Below are 24,396 nucleotides of genomic sequence, written 5' to 3' on the forward strand. Positions count from 1 at the left end.
CCCTCTCCCCCTCTGGTAGGGTGTGCAAGAACTCGAAGCAACTGTAGCCCAAGCATCCTCCAGCCTCCAAACGACCTCTTTGATGGCAAACTTTCCGGCAAACACAAATCTTGCATGGCTCATAATCGAATATTGCGCCCGGTGCGCTGGTTGGGCCCTTCCAGAAATTCTAGCTCCCGTCGAAATGTTGCAAAGAAGCAGGAAGAAATGGAGCACGTAGCGCACGGTTCTAGGCCAGAGTGGTCACAACACAGGAGGGAAGCAAACTTTTCCAAGGATAGCTCCAACTGAGCCCCGACGCGCTCCTGCTCGCAATAGGAGCACGTGCGAATTGGTTCCAAGGGGTGACAGTGGACCACGACACGAGCTGCTGCCCTGTTGGTCATGCAAAACAAAAGATTTCATTAGGATTTGCGATGTGTTTGCCACGGCCACAATTGGCGCGGTTGGCGCACAAACGGCAGGCAATAACGGAAGAAGTTACGAGCACGAGGTACCGCGTGACTGCATAGAGAAACGGCCGCCTGCTCTCCTGCCCAAAAGCCGATTTCCACCATAATCGGCCCCTTAAGCTGCTCCACTTTTTTGACACTCTTCTACCCCTCCTTGGGTGGGCATCTTTTGTTCGTTCGTTCAGCAGTGGAGTTATGAGTGGTTCTGGTCTTGGAGCTGCAAAACAATCGCACCGAAACGTATCATGGTGGCAAAGGAAATATTATGGCGTTAAATCTGAAGCAAAATCGTGAAAGCTCCAAACGTGAGAAAACTTGATTTTGGCAACAAACAACTTTTGTGGGGCTTTTTTCTGTTGTTGTTGCATGGTGTACAGAGCTGAATGGGAATTTGTTTTGCCCAGGTTCCATTGCATGGAAAAAGGCCCAGCGTTTAGTGTTTGGTTATAGATGCCTGCCTTCCTGTTCTGCCGTTGGTATGGGTAAGTTCGTTTTGCACGGCGCACATACCTACATGTTATGGGCAAATGTGTACGGTTCGATTTGAATGCTACCGTGGAAAGCGGAACAGTGGCTCGGTGGTTTGGTGTGCAAATTGATTTTAAATGGAAGCAATTTATATGTGCAGCCCGGGTGGAAATGGTACAGGCAAACCTGGGATATAAACGGGTAAATAATTCAATATTGGGTAGAATGTACACTAAACACCTGCACAACCGGGCAGGTACCACAGGCCCCGGATCGAACGTTTCGGGGCAATGCAAATTGCTTGCTAAGCAGTGCATTTATTGCCAAAGCGCCTAATTGACTAATGAAATTACTAAGAAATACTACCACCGCTGCTGGTTGCGGGCGCTTTCTGCAATCGTGTGTTCGGTTGGCTCCATATTAAGTTGAGCTTAATTTTTGGGTTAGGTTTTTCCTTTCATTTGGTCAATAAGTACAAGCTTTGGTGCATGGCTTCTGCAATTTTAATATATTTTACACGGAATTGGTTTCCATTGGAAAGGAATGGGTTTTAACCGGAAAGTGTGCAGGCGATGATGCACGTTTCGTAAGCTACTTGCATATCGTGGTTATTTCGAACGTAAATAATTAAATATCTGTGGAAATGTGGGTTTTCTACTGAAGTGCTTTTGGATATTTAATAAGCTGAACTTTATTTACACCCTGCATTTATTCCACAAAACTGTCCTTCTATCACTGACCCGTACGTCCGTGGGTTTTGATGAAATTGGCGCAGCAAATCATGATCTGATCGAAGCACCGCCGAAACCCATGTATGCCGTGTTCCTTGGGGGAGAAAGATGAACAAAGTGTATGAGCTTAACGTGTGTGACAGCAGCAACCGTGTGCCGGGTGGACGGACGCTTTCCACTCACAAAGTACGGATCGATGATAATGCGGTCCAGCTCTTTGCCCCGGTAGTTCCCGAGCAGCTCTATTTTCGCCCGCCCGTCAACCGGTGCCCGGTGCAGCAGGTCGGCCACGTTCGACTCGTCCATGCCGAAGACGTAATCGAACTGACGGAAATCGTCCGGCCCGATCAGCCGGCCGATATGGTCGGAGGTGAGCCCGTGCTCGGCCAGCACGGCCAGCGCCCGCTCTTCCGGCCCGCGGCCTACGTTCCACTCGCGCAGTGCCGCACTGTCCACGTACCAGTCGGTGAGTCCGTGCTCGGACGCCATACTTTTCAGCACACTTTCGGCCATCGGCGAACGGCACGAGTTGCCTGACCGGAGGGGGGTTAGGGAAGCACAATCAGAGGGAAGATTCCGATTAGTGGGTTCGATCGTTTACTGTTGCACAGGGTGGGGGAGGGTTAGTTTTGCTTACCGATGCAAACGAAGAGGACTTTCATCGGATCGGACGTGAGCGCGTTTGACGGCGAGTGTTTGCGAACTGAAACGTTGAACGACGGCATAGCTGAGCGGGGAATTATTTTTAACGGCGTGGGGATGTTTCGCTCTGCCAAACCGGTTTAGTGTTGACGCATCGGCTTCGTTTACGACTGCGCAGTGGGGGTTTTCAGGTTGGGTGTATGCGTAGGTGTGACAAATTGCATATCTTGCAGGCACATTACAAGCGCACGCAATTCTGTAAAGCAGGGTTGTAAAACTATGGTGTTGAATAGGAGAAATGAAAATGAAATATACACATTGGCATGGGCACCATATTAAAGTATGCTTAATTTCTCTGGTATTGGAATTTTCCTACTATATTGTTAATGCGTTCAAGCTTTTGAGTACGGTTTTTTTTCTCATCAAACTGGCTTCCGTTTGAATGGAATGTGTTTTAGCTTGACAGTGTGCGAGTGAAGGTGAATACTGCGGAACACTCTTGCATAAAGAGAAGTTTAAAACAAAAATAATTATTTATATATACCATGTATTTCCCACTCATGCTGGGTCGGTCTCGTGGTATAGTCGTCAACTCGTACGACTTAACAACATGCGCGTCTTGGGTTCAAACCCCAAATGGGCCGTGCTCCCATACGTAGGACTGACTATTATCCTGCTAAGCTTAATCTGCCAGTCACTGAAAGCCAAACCCACTAGTGGTGTACAGACAGGTCTTGACCGACAACGGGGTTGTTGTGCCAAAGAAGAAGAAGATTTTACAGTCATTGTTCTTACACCAACGCTTCGAGTGTCCGTGAGGTATCAAAACGTAGCTTTATATACGTTCCAGAAAATCAGCCGTTCCTTGTCAATTTAATGGAAACTTCTTTGCAGATAGTTTGTTTAATGATAATTAGATTGTTCTTTTCGGGCGGTCCCGTGGTACAGTCGTCAACTCGAACGACTCAATAGCATGCCCGTCATGGGTTCAAGCCCCGAATAGACCGACTGACTATCCTGCTATGGTAACAAAAAGTCACTGAAAGTCAAGCTTGCTTCACTAGTGGGTGGATACAGGCAGGCCTTGACCGACAACGGTTGTTATGCCAATGAAGAAGAAGAAGAAGATTGTTCTTCTCACTTTATAGGAATTTTAGAACATAAATTATGCAATGGTTTAGGTAACGTCATATTGGCCTAAAATAGTGTTGAAAATGACTAATTTGTAATCAAAGTAACGAAACACTCATAAAAATACGGTGATGGGCAAAATAAAGTACTCACGACTTAAAGTTTGTATTTAAAAAAAGAAATATTGTTTTTTTTTCTTTTTTGTATATGTTAATAAACTCCTAAATATATCTCGATAAAGTATAAAAGTATGAGGAATTTACTAAACGTTAAAATCACAATTAATCTCGTAGGGAAATATTCTCTGAGTGAAATACAAACGTTTTTCGATGTCGATCAAACGGTGTTTTTAACGGTTTGATATTTTTGTTTAACATATTCAACATGTTCTAGTACACAAAGTGCTCAAATTCTTACATTGGCGACTGATATCTCATGAATAGAAATAAAATAAGGTGCATTAGCGCTTCTCACTGCATTCGTATTAGTTGACTAACATAAATAACACATTGTATATATAAATCTTAATTGCATTGTATGTTCTCAAAGTGGTGTTTCATTGGGTAAAGAATAAATGCGCATATGCAGCGGTACACCAAGATAGACACTGTATAAACCTCGCAAAATAAAACAACACACAAACCCAACCGTGTACAGGATTTTGCATCAAAATGAGAAAAAAACAGCAGTAAACATGTTAGAATTACAGTTGCATTAACGAACGATCAAACAGATCGTTAATTTGCCGATTTGCGTTCTTAACCTTGAGCATCTAAAACCGTTGAACCGTTGAGGTAAACGTGCGGCAACAAATCCGACTCAACGAACTTTCATTACCGTTTTGACCATTATTTCGATCAAAGCAAATCGAATAACAATTTCACCAATTGCTTTGAAATCGAAAAATTATACGACAACGCGAAAACATGACCCAGCAGTGGCTTGGCATGGCATCGTGGTTTTACTCCCTCTCACCCAATTCGTGACAGGTAAGTCACGAAACGACGGGTGCCGAGTATTGCAAGGATGCCCGGCCCGCAAACACACAGTCAGTTGTGTCTTGTGTATCGATAAATAATAATCCTTTCCGTTTCTCTCTTTACGACCGTTGGGGAAGTAATTTTCAAAGCGAGCACCGTACCTTCGGTGCCCTACATCGAGTACACTCGCAGTTTAGTCAATCACCCGGACGTGTACGGCAAAGGATGGATATCGTTCGTGGGGCGGGTGAGTGACTATTTTCGTCCACTTTCACGACTGTAAACGGAGCGGTGCACAGCAGTTTTGAAAAACCTTCACGATTTGACGAAACCTCTAACGAAAACGGATACTGGGGCACGCAAAATGCAGGCAGGATTCTGATTTGCCGATTCCTGGGGGCGAGGTGGTCGTAAAGGTAGACGTTTTATATTCGAGCCAGTGTGGTTTGATCCAGTTACGGACGGGCGGTTTGATGTTTTGATTGGCTCACATGCGGATGGAGGAGTGGAGGTGGAGGTTTTGTACTGTTGTGTCCTCACTGAACGGATGGATTCACGGGCAGGTTGTAAAAAGATGATTTACCAACCGACCGGTGCGACCTGGTGCAATGACGAATTCTGGTCGGGAACGTCACGCGCTACCAAAGTCATGAATATTCCGGAGCCTCCCGAAACGCCCCCCCCACCCCTGCGTATTGTGGTTTTTGTGTGTTTGTGTGATGGATTTGCAAATGTTATGAAACGGAAGCACCAGCGCTGTCGAAGACCAAATGGAGGACCACGAAACACGAAAAAAAAAGTACAACAAACATTGGAATCGTAACAGGCAAATTGGAACGTCGTGCCGTTGTGTGGCATGGCCGGTACGGTTGACGGTGTATTTATCCAGGTAAATAAAATTTCGTTTAGCTATAATGCTAATAAAATTATGTTTACTAGCAATACGGCGCCCACCCGGAGAACGTGTCTCGAGTGGCAGAAAGACCGCTGTGAGGGCAGATTGTGACGATAGATCATGAGTGGGAACGGTAAACGCAACATAAAAAAAAGCACGCACACATTTGAATAGGAATACATTTGCTGGAATTCGCTTATTCGCTAGAGACGGCAAATTCGCTAAATACAAGACAGGACGAGACGCCACGGGCAGCAAAAGATGCTACGGAATTGCATACCAGGGCAGGCGTATTTTAACAAACTTTGCAGCAGAAGTTAACACAGAAATTTCCTCTGTTTCCGGGAAAACGGTTTCAGTAGCCACTTCCCGGCCGCTAGAGCTGTCGATAGTTTGTTCCCCTTTCCCACGTTCTTCGCTTGGTTTGGTGGTGGTGGTGATGGTGGTGGAAACTAAGATAAATTGGCATTTCGTTCGAGAAACGAGCGCCAGTTTCCCTTGTGCGCTTTTAGCGCACTTTCGCGGCCCGGGTCTTCGCGTACTTTCATAAGTAAGTTTTTAGCCAGTTTTCCACTCAAATACTCGCACTAGCGCTGCAGACTGACTTTCTTGAGTCGCTCGTTTCCGTTTCCATCGCCCGTTTTTTGCTTGCTTTGTGTGTGGTGTGTCGGTGGCAACTATTTTACGGAGTTCGCGGGCGATGGATGGGTGAAACTGTTCCATGGATGATGGGTACTATTTTGCGCTTCTTTAACCGAAGCGTAAAGTAGGTGGTGTTGGTGTTTTTTTGTGGTCTTGTGTGTTTTACTCTCTCCCTCGAGTACGTATCTTCCTTTTATGTCATGCAAGAAAAGCGAAAAACTGCAACGAGATGTAGGTAAATAGAAAAGAATATTGGGCACAGTCTGTTTCTAGGTTACGCTGATAATACGCTCCGAAGACAGCAAATGTACAATATTACGATTCAAGTTCAATATTCCTCCAAATCAAGAGCCTCGAGAGCTCATGGACAAACTGTACGTAATGTTAAATTGCTTTCGGTGTTTTGCTGCAGATGGCGCTCGTGTCAAATGTAGACGAATAGTGTTTATTTTAAAAAAAAAGTAGTTTGGTAGTATTTGGTTGCATTTCATTACGAATAATTACACTCAATATATTTTCTTTTACTTTCTTCACAGTGCGTTTGAATTCCACTTGACTTCGTTGATCTTCCTTGCAATCTCCACTTCACTTTTCCATTCACATTTGACACTTGTGGTACTTACCGATCCGCTTTTCATGTCACAAATTTCTGACATATATTTTAGTAAGTCAAAAAAAAAAACCATTTCCATCATCTCTAAGTATGCCCGCACAAACCGAACCGAATGAACCAAAACGGTGCAGCCATTGTAGAACGCTGAAACAGGTGGCTTTGCGATGCCAGTGAGTGCATCAGCTTGAACTGGTTTGGCTTAGAAAGTTAGAGAGGATGCACCGCAGCATGAAAGCGAAAAGGCAACACACACGGAGCGAACAGGAGCACCACCGCTGGGTGATGGGGGACCATCCCCATCGCAGACTGAGCTGAGCAGCGCGTCGCATTCGTCTGCCACAAATTGGGTGCAGTGCGGGGGAAAGCGTCCACAGCAGCAGCAAAAAGAAAAACCCATAACATCTGTACAAAACATACGTGCAGTGTCACGGTGGGAAAGTTTTTCCATAAATTTGTTCTACTGCAATAATATATTTGTGCTCGAGGTGCACGAGCAGGGCACGGGGAAAAGGGCAATGAAATGATGAAGAATTGTAAAAGTAAGACGAAAGGCGGAGCACAAAAACGAAGCTACCCAAAAAACCCTCCCTGCCGTCTAACGGATGACACACAAGAGGTACTGAAGTACAAATGATGCATTTTTGCAGCAGTGGTCGGGGAGTGCGATGAGACGGGAACGGGAACTTTTGCCAGTGCCGGATTCAGCTGCACTTTCTCGTGGCACACGCTGAAATGGATGGTTCTATTAAAAGGAATGTTCCTTTGGGGCCAATCTGAAAAGAAGTAAGAAAAAAAAAGTAGCACAAGAGAAGGAACAAATGCGTTTCTTCATCGGTGTCATTACTTCTTGCTTGTTGGTGGCTGCACGCAGGCGAACGGGCGTGCCACATGCTGTACAAGTTTTGCTCCTAGTTTGATGTATTATCTCCATGTGATTCATAAATGAGTTTTGTGTTTTTTTTTTTTGCTTGAAGCTTTGGAGCACTAGACAACGCTGAAGCGTCATATTTATTTGGTTTCTTTTTAGTTTGCAAGCAGGCGCATGTGAAAGAAAAGCGTAAAGTCCTGTACACGAATACACGCGAAGGTTGCGGCTCTTCAAAAGTATTAGCAATGTTTATGACTTGAGGCTAGAAATGGGGCATCAAATCCTTTCCAAAATGGCCCGTTGTTTTTGCTTCGATTGCTGCCATTAAACGGTGAAAAGTGAAAAGGATGAACCTGTTTATCCCTCTGGACTGCTCTGCGAAAGCACCAAAAACAGCAAAAATGGACACGTTGGTGGTTTTATGGCATTATGTTGCCCCTCTTTTTTGTATTTTGGAGTCTTACCTTGCATGCAGAATGGCGGAAGCTGCGGAAGTGTAGTGTCGAGATTTGAAGAAAGGAAGGATGTTTTTATTTCACAAAATCTTGTTGAATGCTACAAGCAAAAGCTCTTGAAAGTATCCTTTTATCAGCGTTACTGGGCGTAATTCTTCATTTAAGTATTTTAAGTATTTTTCTTTTTTATGGCAAAAAAACGCAGCTTGAAAAGATCTTTTTTAAAACAAAAAAAAGGGCAAGGATGCAACTCTCCGGATGGTCGTTGGTCGTTGCAGCACACAATTGTGCTGTTGAAATACTTTTCCACTGCTATTTCCAGCTCCCCATCAAGCACAAGCACAGATTTAAAGCTTCCTCTTCAAAAGTGCAACGTCTTAATTTATAGCGCACAAAGCGAGGGCAAAACGAAACAACCGCGTCCATTTGCCATTGAATGGATGGGAAAATCTCAAACAAACGAAGATTTTCAAACCACAGCGAAAGGAGGAGAGCAGAAAGTAAAACGCTTTTTACAATCGACAGCGCGTAGAAAAATGGCAAAATAAAAGTCAATTATATTATTAGAAACTCATTAAACGCTGTAATATATAGCCTTTTTCGCGGTAGGGATGGAAACCGAACGCGGGAAGGAAAAATGGCACTTTGCCGTACCGTCGGTGTTTTCACCACCGTGACTATGATGACGCATTACGAGGGTTTTCGAGTGCAGTGTGTGTGTGTGTGTGTGTGTGTGTGTGTGTGTGTGTGTGTGTGGCTTTTGCTGCGCTACTGGTATGCTGGTATTTTGGAAACAGTTTTCAATGGCAATGGGTAGTTTTCTTTCTGGCAATTTGAACCAGTGGCCAAATCGATACACCCAAAGCTCCGAAAGTTGGATAATATCGCACGGAGACAGATCCTCCCCGATATCCGCCTGATAATGGGAAAAGTTTCGGTCACCCGTCCGTTCTGCCCGTCCGTTGCATCACCGTTTGCCGATCGGCTGTGCAGCTTTGCCCGTTCGGTCCTTTTCTCGTTTAGTCCATTTATTTCCCAGCATTGAGAGCTGGCGGGCTTTTGCAGCGGGAATTGAAATCGGCTAAATGGCGGATGTTCTTTGTTCGTATTGCTTTTGGGTGTGTGTGTGTGTGTATCGGGAGTGGGAGGGAAGGTACTTTTTTGCTGGAATGTGAAGAGGAGTTTTGCCGTTAGCACGTATCGTGTATCACATTCGACTGTGCTTCGTTTGGAGTGGAGGATTTTCCAGTGAATGTAGTTGTATTTCCGCTCCAGGAGGATGCATCGCGCTGGCGAACGAGCTAGCGATAGTAGTCAGTTGAATGTCACACAGGATGAGCTTATTTTGAGTAATTAGTGCCTTATTAGCAGGTTGCTTTCTAACTCACGCCTAAAGCTATGCAATGTGTATAGCAAAAGTGCCTCTCTAATTGTTTGGATACGATTACGAGTGGTTTTCGAATGAACGTTTTATAGATTATTGAACTGATGCTGTACAACAATCCCGAAGCATCCCGTTTACATGTACTTAAATCAGCATATTTACATAATATACACTCAATGTTGAGCTGAATGAAAGCTCGTTTTCCTTTGAACTCACCAAACCAAACGAATTAACTCCCATTTTGGAACGCCGATGTTCGGTGCGGGCTGCTTCCATTTTCATTAATCAAAACTGCGTCCCGGTCACATGTGCGTAATGAAACGATGTCACTGCATGCGGTCGCATTGTTGTGGCGGTGTTAAGGTTTCCGTAGAACGCGGTTTTAAAAGGACCGGCATAAAAAAACAACCTTTCCTGAATGGGACACCCCACAATACTGCCTCACGTAGCGAACGCATGTTGACATCCTTTTGTATTTAACACCAGGTGGGGAGTTTTGTTGTTGTTGTTGTTGTTGTTGTTGTTCGGTTCATTCTGCTTGCTATGCATCATTCTTCCATTTCAATGTCAAACCCTCTTCAACCGGTTGGTTGGGACTTTTTAGCCTTTCGCCATTTTCGACACAAATAATTTATAGGACCGCAACGCCACGAGGTGCAATGTTGGGTGGTGGTTTCCAAACGGAACGGGGCATTGAAAATACCATACAAATAAAAGGGCGTTACTTTGGGTGTTTTGGGGCTTCAGAATGTGCAGAAATTTCCATCTCATTCTCATTGTCCACAGGACAGTAGCGTTGAGGGAATGAAAAAGGGAAAAAACACACACAAAAAAAGTCATCCATTTAAGGATTTGTTTTGTATCGGGAGCATCAAAATCAACGCCAACCGTGCATGTGTTTTCTCGTTAGCAGGCGTACCATTGTGGCCATTAGGCGGGATGTGGTTTCGATTTAGAAGATTAACATTTTCCCCGTTTTGGATGGGGGCGGAAGGGAGATATGCTGTCTTCACAACAGTGTCCCCAGTGAGTACACATTTTGTTACCCAAAGTTATGTGCCATTTCGAATGCACAGATTTATGGCGAACTATAAAGTAATTCAATTTGGAGATGTTTACGGCGGTACGACTAGCGAGCTGTAAGTGTTGATTTTCATTTGCAAAGATAAGATTTTGTGAATGTTTAAAGCTTTCTGTAGGAGTTGATAAAAATGTTGCCTGCTGGTGTTATCAAGTGAAAAAGAAACCCAGAAAGGGAAGTATGTTCACTTTTAATAGTAAACTCGCTTTGATGCGTAGAATACGTCTGTGCGGAAAACATACTTTTAGGTGCTGTTTTTAATGAAAGGTCTACTAAGCCATACTGATGGCATACTTTTAGGCGTGGGAGTGAAGTACACTAATCGACTATCGTTGATGTCATCTACATACATCAACGTGTACAAGCTTTTATTGATCTCGAAACGAAACGAAAGCAGCGGTCGGTCCCGTTGGCAAACGTTTCACCTTCCTTTTCCACCGTGCGTACCAATCGACACCGTCAATATGGTGTGAAAACAAAGATGTAAACATGAGTTTTATGCGTTTCCACTAATACACTTGGCTCGTGACGTACGGCGTAGATTCTGGTGCGGCGTGAAAGAACGGTGCCGGCAGATAGCAAAACATATTCAGCGGTAGGGTGTTATCCTCTCGATGGTGGTATATTTTTCGATCCTTTCATTCAAATGTTATCATCATATCTTTGTGTGTGAGTGTCTGTGTGTATGTGTGTGTGTGTGCTCTCCATAAACTTTGCCCTCTTAACACGTATCGGTCCCGAATGCTGCGGCGATTGGTGCCAAAAGCACTTACCGCACCGGATGTGTCCAAAAAGTGTGCTCACCGAACGGAGCCAGCGCCACTCGGGCGCGCCCCAGCCGCTTGAGCCCACACAAGATGCGAGATGAAAGTTGTTTGTTATCCAAAAACGAATCGTTAATATTATTTTTACCTTGGAGAAAGGGTCGTTTTTTGTTTGGCCCTTTCTCTATCACTCCTTTTTTTGTACAACCTGCACACTTACTCGCAGCGATAGGGGTTTGTTGTTCTAACTCGTCTTCTTTCCTTTTTGTTGTTGTTGTTGTTGGCCTTGGGAGTTTTGTTTGGCACCATGAAAAACACGCTTAGCAGTAAAATAACTTCCTCCATATTATGTGACTCCCGGTGACCTATTCCGGCACTTGTGACTTGTGCGTTATGGCAGGTTGCTTGCTTTTTTTTTGCTGGTCGCTTCTATTGGCTTGCACATGGCACAATTGGACCATAAACCGTTTTGCTTTATGCAGCGCTCCAGCTTTCATGCTGGTGGGAGGGCCGAGGCGAGTTCTCCGAGTCCGGATGTGGCATCGGTTGCGTACCGGTATCGAAACCAGTTATCGAAACGACAACAACTTAGCGGAAGTGGCCCTGGTAAGCAGGAAAGAATTATTATCTATATTTTTTTTGCTTTTTCTCTGTTGTTTGATACCTGTAAGTGTGCTAGAAAGGTTGTAGGGAAGACAGAGGCAAAGGTAAAAACATGGAATTTTCAGTGTCATGGGTATTAAATGGAATGTTTATGCACGTAAAGAAGTTGTTTGGCGCATCGATGGAGCGAGGACAAGATGCGAAAAAAACAAAACCGCAATGTGTATTATGTTGTGTTACACGCAATGCGCAAATTTAGTTCAAGGTTCAAGACATTTCAGATACTGAACTGTTTATTGCTTAATCTTTGAACATAAAATGAGTGGAAAAAATGTAAAAAATAATCGGAAAATGATAAGAACCACACCTGATCTCTGTTTTAAGGGAATGAAAATGACTTTAAAAACGATAAATTATTTGAAATCTTGAATTTGATTTTTTTAAGATACTGAAAACAAATAGTATCAAATAAAGCTCTGTGTTGGAGCAACTGCTGGAGTCGAGCAGTTCGAAGCGGAGCGGAACAAATCCGTTCATTTTTTGAACTTGTTTACGCTGACATCACTTGCGGTTTAGATTTAATAAATAGATGACGAAAAGGCTTTTTCGTCCTTTTCTTATCGGGCAAATCGTCGTTACAAGATTGGTAATTATTGGTAGCTTAGAAAACAGAATGAAACGCGCAAGACTTTATCCGAAATTCTCCTCCGAGTTAACACTCTGATTTTTAAACGACAAAGCGTAGTTACAACTATTTTGTCGCGCTAATTGCATACTTTAAGGCGAAAACGACAACATTACCCAAACGTAAGCTGCATTTAGCAGAACCGATGTAAAAATGACAACAAATTTTAGGAATAAGGGATGATAAAAATACATTGAACTGTTCTCCAAACATTGTTCAACGTTTGTGTCAATAAATCAAAGGCTTTCAATTGAATCACACCCTTCAATACATCCTCGGTTACCAGCGCACCCATTGAAGAAACTGCTGACAGTTACCAATCGCCCTAGCATTCTGGACACTCATTATCTTACAGCATTCTTCTCTTTGAAAATAAAGATGTTTGACTTCGGTTTTAGGGGAATCGAAAAACAAACATCCCCTGCACAGTCATCCAACGACCCCAAGCGAAAGCAAATTCGAGTTCATTCTCCTGCTCTACCGAACCGTGTGGAAAGCATGCGTGCAGACGTGCAGCGTTAAAGTTGAGCGCGACTGCAAACTCCTGCCTCGGTGTCAATAACCTCTAAACATTTGCACTGCCAAAGTCATAAAACAATTTTATGCTAAAACAGCACATAAATCTCGGCCCTGCCGCTTTGTATGGGACCGGAGTTCCGGAATACGGGCAAGGATGTACGATTGTCAGTCGTCGTCGTGGCATAACGGAGTGGGAGTGACTCGCCAGAACAGTTATCTTCCGGATCTTCCCTTTCGACATCGGTGCTGTGACCCTTCAGCATGAACTTTCCCGCTCCGGCTCGAGTGTTATCGCTCCGTACATCCGACATGCAGTGCAAACCGCTCTGTCGATGAAAATCGCCGCCGGGAGAGCGGCAAAGGATGAGATCATCTATTTGTTGAATGCCACACGTTCGCGGCATCTTCGTCGCGTCCGTTTGTTACAAGCATTTTGGCTTACGGTGGGCGGCAAGAATTGTTCGGCGCACAAGGCACAGGAATCTTTCTGCCCTTGCAACGGAAGTTGCAAACTGACAGACGATTCACTTAACATTCTCTTGGTTACGTTTTTTTTCTGTCGTGTTGGTGTGTGTGTGTCGTTACATTCTTCACTCCACCGCTGCCATCGTCGTCATCATTTCTATTGAAGCAGTTTTCTCTCTTCTCCATCATGCACCGGCAAAAAAGGAGTTCATCGCTTTTCTTCCACCCTGGGGCAAGGTTTACTGTTACCATCCTGCGGCCCAGCTGCGCTACCACGCGTGTCTGCGAACCTGGGCGACTGTATGAGTTTTCCCCAGCACCACCCAGTCGTGCATGTTCCAGCCCCGGATTCTGCCATAAGACACGGGCCACCAACGCCACCGCTCGCAAGGGAAGTTATGCAGCCCACCCTAACGCTTATTTATGCATTCATTTATTTGAAAAGTTTGCTAGCAACGGTTTGCCATTTGCCACTGCATTTATCCGGTGCGTTCGGGTATGATGTCGGCGCCACCGCTCGGTGTGGGAAGGGAGCGAGTATCATTGCAAACGGGCGAACAGGTTCCTTTTTGGTTTTTTCCCCGTTTTTTGCTTTTGTTTGATTGTTGTAGTCGCCGTGCAGCGCGGGCAATGAAAAGGTGAGAATGGAAAAATGACAAAAAAAGAAGAATCTGTGACAAAGACACCGAAAGGGATAAAGTCGCTGTTTTCTTTTGCCTTTTTGGAGCGGAGCAAAAATGTCAGCATTTGCGTTTGCGTTTGCCGGCCGTCTTTGGCGTGATGGTGTGGTGCGGCCGTTGCGCAGCGGTAGGACGTGCGGCCTTAGTTGCATGCTTTTATTACCATTGTTTGTCCTAGAAGTGGTCCCGTTTGGCTGTGCGGGACCGACGATGTGCGGTCGCGTTTAGCGTGCATAAAAGAGTGTGCAGGAGGGCCGAAAGGAGGCTGCGTGATGGGTTGAGTGGGACAACCGAGAGCTACTTGAAATGGGGCGTGAAACGATCCTGCCCTACGGCGGGCACTGGTGCAACATTGTTGTGATGCGGTGAGTGCATTTCTCGAGGCGGTAGCGTATGAGAAACTTTCGCCACCGGCGTCGGGCATGCCGGGGGAAGCCCCCGGGGACAAGAGCGGGGTAAAAATATGTCCACTTTCTTTGCCGCACGTTAGCCGGCCGAGGTGGAGGAGTTTAATATGAAGTTTAGATATTCAATTTTAAATGAATTTTGCCCAACGACTTTCGTATGGTGATGAGAGCGTTACGGTGGTAATGGCGATGGTGAACGATTCCGTGGGACAGCTTCCACGCTGTTACAAGTTTGCGTTCGATAGCTTTATTGTGCTGGTGATTATAGGAAAGGGCGAGTAGAAAGAGACAACGATTTTATACTTTAATTTACTCTTGCTTTGCGTGTTTTTACTCGGCTTTATACACGCTGCCTTAAAGTATGCAATTGTAATAACAGATAAAGATGTAAAGCGCCTAATTGTATGTAATTGTTGAAACATCATATGAATATGTTACCAAGCTACTTCCACCTTCAGTGCTGAGCCACGTTGAGGAAGATGGATTGGATGGATTTAAAATAGGCTTTTAAAGTATTCGCTCTTAACCTGAAGAAAACATGTTTGTTTAAAACTGCTACAAATAAGAAAATAAAATATTATTATGAAATTTGCATACTATCAGGCGCTCAAGTAGGCTTCTTCGGGAATCTTATGTTAGGATAGTTTCGTACACATTATTCCTTCAGATTATGAACACTTTCTTACCCTTAAACAGCACCGAAGCATGTTGATCTACTTAGACACCGTTCACCGCACTATTAGTGATCATCTTTCCCGAACGCTGGTCTAACAAACCTTCAAACCCCGCCCATGGTTTGCGGTGTGTTTGTTGTTCACTCCTCGGAAGCGGCAGCCTTAACGAGACGGGCGCGCTGCACGAGCAGCGCGTTAATCCTGTTGATTATATTCACCAGCAGCAGTTCAACAAACCGCAGTCCATTAACAAAAGCATATAATCGAAATCCTGTAACACCATCTCCCGGGGTGGATGGCAACTGGGCGCACGATGAGGGAGGGATGTGTTGTGCTGTGTTTTTATTATGATGTAGTTTTGCACTGCCAACCTTCCTCTCGGTCCGCCTCATCTTGCCGCATTTCCATATCGCTCGGATGCTCTCAATTACCTACGCTACAAGCGAGTACGGTTCCCAATGGGAAAGGTGTTGCTGCCGTACCTCTGTTGCTGCTGCTGCTGCTGCTAGCAAGCTTGCCGTATGAAAGTCATCTTGTGGATTTGGATCTCTTCGCTTACAATTTACTCGTACTGCAAGCTGGGCGATTATCCGTGTGTGTGTGCGAGCTGGTTTAGTTGGATGCACTTCGTTTCAGTAGCAAACGGAATATGAACACACACAAACACGTGCGGCTTTAATTGGAATGCAAACCGTACAACTATAACCAGCGCACAAGGCGATAAAGAATCTCGACATGTGCAATTTAACGAACGCGCACGGTGTTTTCCAATTGCAACGGCAGGGAACGGACGATTGCGAGGGTTGTTTGCGATCCACGCGTGGGTAAAAAAAAATATTGGAAAGCAAGGAAATGAGTGCATCGTTTCGTTTGTGATAATCTACTCGTAAGGGTAGGTTCTGGTTTTTGTTTTGTCCGTTTGTGTGTAGATCATATCTGTGAAAGAAAATCTTACACAAGTAACAGAACGGTATGGTTGGATGTTGCAGTTAGATAGGGCACGAGTTGTGCTGTTCGTTTGTCGCGCTCGATGTTAATGGGGCTGTGTACTTGCCTGTTGGAATTTATAATTACTGCAGGTACGGATATTTATAAATTTTGGCATTCAATAAGCAGAATCTCTCGTTTATGGAAAATAGTTACACAATTTGTGCCAAAACTATTATTTGTTCAAAAAAAATCAAATCATTGGTAACTTGTCAATAACCATTCCGTCAAACAACCTGACACTGCCGTTCGTAGAAATGGATTGATTTGTTGTCCTTGCTCCAAACTAATCTGACTTCCTGGGAATCCGCTTTCAATCAAATACTGTCGGATGAAAATCGCTTCGTCGATTAAACAATCGGCAACCGTGGTTTGATAACTTCTGCGAATAGGTTGGCAATCGCCATCTAGGAATTAATTTGTACTGTTTGTAAGGTGCCTTATTGATCCCAAGTTGTATAGAATTGAGCTGCAGCTATACAGAGAGTTCGCCAATGTGCATTTGCAGTTGGTATCAAACCAATGTTAAGTCGATTATGAACGATTATTAACCAGCATTTAAAGTGGTCAATTTTGTTTCATTATTGCTGACACAAGATTACAAGCCTATCAAGCATATTGTGTATTGCTTTGAGAACTCATCAAAAAGATTTCATATACAAGGCGCTTTAAGGTAAACTCTTGTAAGATAAACCACTTTGTGCACATAGGATACACTGACTATTAGTGAACCATCATCTACAGAGCTAATTCGGTCAAACTATTTGATGTAGATTCTTTATAAACTGTGAATAGACGAAACAACAGTATCAAGAAGAGATACACTCCCAGAAACGATGAAACTTTCCCAATATTTGCCTTCCTGCTACCTGCTATCCTCGGATGTGCATGTTGTTTGCCCGCACACACACACACACAGCACCAATTCTGCACACTTCCCCACAACAACAGCGCTGCATTCCTGGCACGCGCTCCACACCACAAACAAATATTTTCGCTCTCGGTTAAAGGCGCGAAATGAGCAACATTCTCACCACAATCCTTCTCACAACGTGCGACATTGCTGCAGCAGCAGCAGCACTACCACCACCGGAAGCAAAGGCACAATGCACACGAGATTGTGCTATTTGGATCTTATTTATTTCCCCACTGCGGATGGCGCTTGCAGCAGCAGCAGCAGCAGCTCCGACCGAACAGCAACCGAACCGCCATCTATTCCGTTTCGGTAAGCTGTGTGTGTGTGCCCGAGTATCACACTTTCCACAAACATTCTCACGTTTGCGAAGGACGCTTCGGTAGGACCCTTCGCCGTGCCAGGCGTATCGAGAGGCGTACGACCGGCGCCCATACGCAAGCCCTTGCGCAAATGTTGAATTATGAATTTGGCAGTGTGACATTTTGACATTGCATAAATAAATAAACTCACCACCGGACCTGACACCGGTGCCGTGCGTTTTGCCGAAACCGAAACCAGCGCTGGGGCAGGGGGAAAACCGTCCATGCCGTCGAACCGTCGGACACTTGGCATTTGTAGCCGGCAGATATGGCCGGACGGTGCGTTTCGGTTTCGTGTGTTTCGCTATCACGCGCTGGACATGATGACGCGCTTACGCATGTTTGCAGTTCAATTATAGCGCACAATGTCACGTCCGCTGAAAAGAACGGCGGCAAATCACTTTAATGCTCCCGCTGCCACCATAACTGGCGCACAGATTCCAACCCCGCGGAAAGGGGGCCGGGAGAAACAATACACTCCACTCGAATGGTTTTCGAATGTGCCGACTGCCAATCTCCTCCTCCTGTGCACTCGGCTGTGCAATTCTTGGCCCGGGTTGCGCTTGCACCGAAGGATTAGCGCCTTTTGAAGGTGCAGGGCGGTAAGCGGGCGGTAAGCATAAATGTAAACAATTGGCGCGGGCCACGGAGCGGGCTGGAAGGCATTAGGGGGTAAAATTAGCTTTTCTCGTTGCGTTCGCGGGAGTCGAGGGGCGAGTGTATTGTTGTGTTTGCCTTTCGCAGCATTTCGGTGAACGAGTGAAAACAATTTGCTTAGTCAGACACCCGTACGTCAGCGGGTTGCAGCTATGAGGTGCGAGAAAAGGTTTTATTTGCGTGGAAAGCAAGTGACAAATGCGACTAGCAATTGAGTTGTTAGTCGAGCAAATGGTACACTGTTAGTGGTTCTTGTTTTCTCCTTGTTGCTTTTGTTGGTGAGTAAATGTGTTCAAATGTAGATGCTTAGAATGTTTGTTGTTCACAACCGTTGAAATGATATATTTGATTGTACATTGGTATAGTGATTTTGCATCATAAAAATCGTAAGCTTTATAGTTTAAAGATGTTCGTTTACAAGGAATGTCCGCTAAGCGGTTATCTTTTCTTAGTTTATTCCGGTCTCTGTTTCAGGATTTAGTTTACATCCAGAAGAATAAAATGTCATAATCTCACATTTGATTTAGTCGAAGTTAACCGGAAGTTTTGAAGATTTCTCATGTTACATATCATTCCGACAGCCTCATAGAATTTTTGAACCGTCCGTATACAGTTCCACCAATTGTGGCTATTCCAGGACCGAATCCAGGACCGACAAGGGTTCAGTAGCAGTTTTCAGGAACGGTATCTTGTACCCGATCAGTTTCTAAGACCAGTTTAGTTTCGGTTATAATTTATTTTTGCATACACTACAAAGTAACGGGTATCCTTGGTTTAAAAACGATCTTCCTACAGTGGCAGCCATCTAAAGTCGGACAACTATTTCACATGTTCGGATATGTATATCTACAGATTCGTGAATCTTCAAAGATTAACGAATCTTTAAACATGTAAGATTTTCAAGAAATTGTATTGGCATTAGTCCGTGGTACAATGGTTTACTCGTACGACTTAACAATGTGCTCGTTGTGCGTTTAAGTCTCGCAAGGACCGTTTTCCCATACGATGGACAGAATATCCTGCGTGCTACTTGCCAGAAAAGTCTCGAAAGCCTGTTTAGGCTCCACGTAGGTCGTAGGGATGTCCACGTAGGTCGTTACACCAAGAAGAAGAATAAGAAGAAGCTGAAGCTCTATGTATCTTTTAAGAATTTTGGATGACTCATGATTCCCTAGAGGTTCGTTAATATTCCTAGATGTATGAATCTTTCAGATTAATAAATCTTTTCAATTGAGAATCAGATGCATTAAATAATTTCCAAGATCTATTCTTCAGTTTGGCGTAAACGTTCATGCCGGCCTATATAGGGTTTCGAGATTTTGTTCAGTACTATGCAGTCGGATAGTCAGTCCTTGCTACGGGAAGACGGTCCATACGGGTATTTCAAAGATCCATTCTGTTTAATGAATCTGAATCATATTAACTCAACACTACGCCACTGTATACCAATCAATCAGTCATTTCTCAGTCAACATTCATCTATATATTTTTTACGTAACTTAATTGGCCTGGAACTTGGTATTCTTTTAAAAATATTGAGAGCAGATTTGAATTTGTTTCGGGATTATTATGGCTAGTTAGAAATATCAAATATACACCATTTGATTGAATATCATATATCTATTTCATTATATTTAAACTTAAAGTAACATACTTCATGCATTCTACATCCCACATATAGCTAACTCAAAACCAAGTGAATCAGATCAAAATGCACTTTTATTACATGTTTTCTATCTCACCGCTCACCAAAGAGGGGTCGACAAGCAAACAAACAAACAAAAAAAAACAACCCTCAAACCACAATCATAATTGATCCGGCACTATTTATCGCTCGGATGAAATCAGTGTTTTTCCCTCGCTCACACCGTGTCGAACGAGAAGTGCCTTTTTATGTTGTGGCACAAACCACCAGGTCTATTTGCAGTATCTCTACGTTTCCACCGCTGTAACACAAGCAAGTGGCGGGTTCTCCCCGTTCTCCACCACACCCTCCTGCACGCTGTTTTGTTTGCGCGTTGGCGGAGCGAAAAATTGTGATTTCGAACGGCACGAAATAAATTGCAATCCCTTGCCATCGATTAATTTTTCCCCCTCCTGCCCAGACAAACGGTGACTTTCGATGCAGTCATCTACATCTCGCCCCCGGTGCCAAAGGAGATGCTATCCCTTTCGCTTAAACCTTCTCTAAAGAAGATGTTGCTAGCTGTGTGCTAGTCCTTCGCATAAAAAGGAGCACAAGAGAGTAAAGAAAACAGAATCATAACAATAAAGATGGGAATCATAAAAGACGATATTTATTGCTGTATGAAGATATAAATGCGGAACGATCGAGATGAAGCTCTTCCATTCGGGCACTGTGGCTGGCTATGGGAGGGAATTTCAAACACAAGAAAAAATGGAAAGGAAAAACCTACCGCAGCGGAACGCATGCAGATGTCCTTCCAGGGGCAGCGTGATAAGGCAAAGCGATGGCGGCGGCGGCGGCGGCGGCGACACTGTTGTTTGCGAGAATGCCGGGAAAAGGGGATGTTTGATAGGAAAATCGCAAAAGAAGCGGCGAGGGTTGCTCACGATAGAGGGTGAAATGGTTGAAGAATATCGAACAATCGTAACGCTACGGTTGGGAAATCAAGCGAAAAGGCCAACAACTGTGTCGCTGTGAATGATAAAAGAAGGTGAAAGACTTGTCGCGGCACGATGACTCACCAGCCACGCTCCGCTTTGTGGATGACTTATCAATGTGGTCACAGTTTTTCTTCGAGAAGAAAAGCGTGATTTATCGTTTGTTGTGTGCTGATGCAAAGAATTATGTCTTTTGTTTTTTTTTTGTTATTTTCATTGAACATTTCATGTTAAAAAGAGAGATTCTATGAGGCTCTGATGTGTGTTTGAAACTAATTTAATATAATCATTAACATCGAGCATCGAGCAGCATCCTTTAGTTCACCGAACGATGGCAAAGGTCACACCCGTGCTGAGAGGGTAAAGAGTTTGTAAACATTTTAATTCAATTCCTCCGTCGCCGCTGCTGCGTCGAGATGCTGTGGTGCATTAGCACAAATCATTAACATGATTAATCTATGCTCGAACGCCACCTCGAAGAGCCCGGTACGGAACGGAATGGATTAGCTGGAAATGGCGATCAAACCGTACCGAACGGCGGGTTGGCCAAACCGCAGGAGAGCCGTTTCCATTTACCGTGCAAACACAGGTCCCGGTTGTGTATCGACGATATGGAATGTATATTTGCCGAGCGCTTACGATTCGTGTTCATAAATTTTATCATCCTCACAGAGGGATGGCAGACACTCGGTTCCTCTCGGCCCGCTGGAAGACCGCGATCGTGACGGCTTGGAAAGGGCTAGTTGCTGCTCGATGCTTAATCATAAGACGCACATGATAAACGGTACCACAAACAAAGACCCATTAGCAATTGAAGGCGAAGGGGGCCGAACGAATAGTTTGGTGTTCGATGTTGAGCAAGGAACGAGAGCGTGAGAGATAAATTAGCAAGATTCTGCGTAATTTTGTACAACGCGATGGTTTTTGCGGTATTTGTTGGGGAGCAAATATTAACCTCAAAAGTAAACAGAAGCGCCTTATCCGGTTAATGTGAATGTCTTTGGGGTTAGAAACCGTTAGTGGAAGCCATTAATGCCGTTCCCGGAGAGGGAAACTTGCTTTTCAAACGATATTTTCCATTTGGCAAACTATTTTTAGTCAATGCCGCTGCTGGAACGTTAAAATATTCTCGAAACGAAATTGAGTCACACGACTCAGCATACGCATACCGCACGCGCTTAGGTATGCGTGTGTCCCGCTATGCTAAGCTTCCTTAATCGCAGTGCTGCATCGTCCAGCGAGCTTAGAAAAAATGCTTGTCCCATGGAATGTTTGGCGCTTTGGTCCCTTTCAATCAAAATCCTTACGCCGATCGAGAGATGGAGCGGGGAAGGAGGGGTGGTTTTTCATCCGATCGGTTCGATCTGGCCGGGTACAGAGATGCTATCGATGCTATTCCATTCACTGGGCCACTGTTTGTGTGCATGTTGTGAGATGGTTTTGCCCGATTGCACAAGGGATAGCAGAGTAGCAGAGTATTTGTTTTTCGGATATTTGTTGCTGTCCAAATTCCAGCTAGCAAAACCCGTCCGCTCGTTAGTTTGGTGCTATGGATTGAGCTATGCGGCTAAACTATGTCCCCTGCCCCCCTTTTACCATGCTTCTCTACCGGCGGCCGGTATCGAACGGTTGGCCTTCGCATGCACTACCCACACACCACACGCACCAACGGCAACAAACTCCTCCCAAACATGGCTACAGTTTTCATCAGTTTGTGATGCCTCCAGCCCGCCTTCACTCCGTCCCAGTACTCGGCACAGTCTGATCGGAAAAATATTTTAGTATAAAGCACAACACAACACATTGACCTAAAACCACGGCTGGCAGCAATGAAACGAATAAAACAAAACAAAAAGTGGAAAGAGTTGACGCACATCGAACTAGCAGAACAGAAGAGCCTCATATACATATGCTTATAGAGATTTTTCCGCTTCGATAGAAATATGTTGATAATGGTGGAAAAAGGGAGGAGGCACAAAAACGCCGAACCGGAGGATGATCTTCATCGCCAGCGCTGCTAGCACACATACACACAAAAAAGGCCGTCGACCGAAACTCTCTGTGCGCTGTGGTTTTATTTTGCTCAAAGTTTTATGCATGAACTTGAAAGCACGTGTATGTGGTTGTGTATTTTCTATGTATACATATATTTAGCTGCGTAAAGGGGGGGACGTGTGCACTGCACCAACCATTACTGCTTTTTAAAAACGATCGATGTTGGTGTTCGGAAGAGTATTTTTGGTGAAAAAGTTCGTTTTTTTTTATTTTATTTGGCCAGCTTATGGTGGAGGAAGCTCTTGCTTTATTTTTGTAAACCCTGTTTCCGCTAGCTAGCGGGATACTGTTTCATGGATGCATGGTTTGTGGTTTTTGCAATGAAAGGTTAATGCTTCCGACGGTTTGGTGAATGTTACCGTTTACATTAAAGTTGTGTTGGTGTATATTTAACAGAGTGTATTATTTTGGCTACGAGTTTGTTTGCGAAAGTGGGACTCATCGTGAATAACTTTTAAAGTGGCGGTAACTGTTAGAATACCATATAAAATCAGCAATAATCAAGTTTTTCTATGAATCCTACCAAGTGCCTAAATGTATGCAACTATATCTGCTTTTACTCTTTCATCATATCGTTGTGATTGAATATGTTGTGAAAATAGTAGTTAAAATAATATGGACGACAGAGTTTGTAGAAATGAGTAAATTAGGCAACAACAGAGCTCATCAAATCGATAATAGAATATATTTAATATTAGGATTATATATGCCATTTCCGTTTTTTCCCATCACAAGAGATTGATTAACGCCTAAATGTATGCATATTTTCGCCTAAATTTAGTCTACCATTTTCTTCATTAGAATTTTTGCCGGATTATCACAGAGTACTAGTCCACTAAGAGATAAAAGAAAGGAAAATAAGCTCTTTTGCTGAATGTAAAATTATAAAACTTCCTTTCCAAAATTCGATTTGCTCAAGCAAAATAATTTCCCAATGTAAGTTACAAGGAAGCTGCCAACAGTCACACTACTCTTCTTTTTCACCCCCCCCAAAAACGAGGTCAATGATGCTGCTTCACAAAACAAAAACCAGCAAAACACGGCTCCACTGTCTTTAGTTTGGTGCGTTAGCGCGTGAGTAGTAGATCATGTTTCCATTTCACGCAATTGCTTTTTATCTCCCGTCACGTGTTGACTTCCCAAAAACAGAGCAGTAGTGATGCACAGCCAAGAGCCAGGCAGGGCCACTAACTGTCGACCGACATTTGGGCCGATGACAAAGTGACTAAGTTGGTGTGTATGTGTGTGTGTGTGTGTGTGTGTGTGTGTGTGTGTGTGTGTGAGTAAATCGAGTGCGAAAAGTGTTCCAAGGATTAGCGAGCGAATATTTCCACCAACAGCTTTCTTGCGTTCGTTAGGGAGCGTTTCCCTTTTTAGGGCAGATGCGTAAATAGGGATCCCTTTTTTTTGCTTCCACTGTATTCGCTCCCTACCGATAAAGAAGACGGTCCCATTCCTCATTCTTAAAGAGAAGTAACGCACACACACATACACACATAAACATACACCCTCGAATGATTCACCTACATCAATGGTTGCTGGCTTGGAATAGTTTTCGTTTGCAGTCGTCTCATTTCATCGAACTTTCCACCCACCCAGCCACTGCAGCATCAAACGGTCTCGCAATTTTTTAACGCCCAGCAAACTGGGTGACAGCC

General features: G+C 44.2%; 1 protein-coding gene across 1 annotated transcript; it reads right to left on the reverse strand.

Moving 5' to 3' along the window:
• Window positions 1-1,550: 1,550 nt before the first annotated feature.
• LOC120957290 (low molecular weight phosphotyrosine protein phosphatase 1) lies at window positions 1,551-2,523 on the reverse strand. The gene is made up of 3 exons (XM_040379410.2): window positions 2,289-2,523; window positions 1,835-2,184; window positions 1,551-1,745 (listed from the first exon to the last, which is right to left on the reverse strand). The coding sequence occupies exons 1-3, from the start codon at window positions 2,374-2,376 to the stop codon at window positions 1,653-1,655; spliced, it is 531 nt and encodes a 176-aa protein (XP_040235344.2). The 5' UTR covers window positions 2,377-2,523; the 3' UTR covers window positions 1,551-1,652.
• Window positions 2,524-24,396: the final 21,873 nt, after the last annotated feature.

The sequence above is a fragment of the Anopheles coluzzii genome, chromosome 3 (assembly GCF_943734685.1).
Source record: "Anopheles coluzzii chromosome 3, AcolN3, whole genome shotgun sequence".
In the NCBI taxonomy this organism is placed as follows: Eukaryota; Metazoa; Arthropoda; class Insecta; order Diptera; family Culicidae; genus Anopheles; species Anopheles coluzzii.

Bases quoted from the DNA above. Each gene is read 5' to 3' on its own strand.
- LOC120957290 (XM_040379410.2), bottom strand. From the start codon at position 2,376: ATGCCGTCGTTCAACGTTTCAGTTCGCAAACACTCGCCGTCAAACGCG. The intron at 2,185-2,288 runs GTAAGCAAAACT...CCCTCCGGTCAG, and splicing joins AGTCCTCTTCGTTTGCATCG to GCAACTCGTGCCGTTCGCCG. The intron at 1,746-1,834 runs GTGAGTGGAAAG...TTCTCCCCCAAG, and splicing joins TTATCATCGATCCGTACTTT to GAACACGGCATACATGGGTT.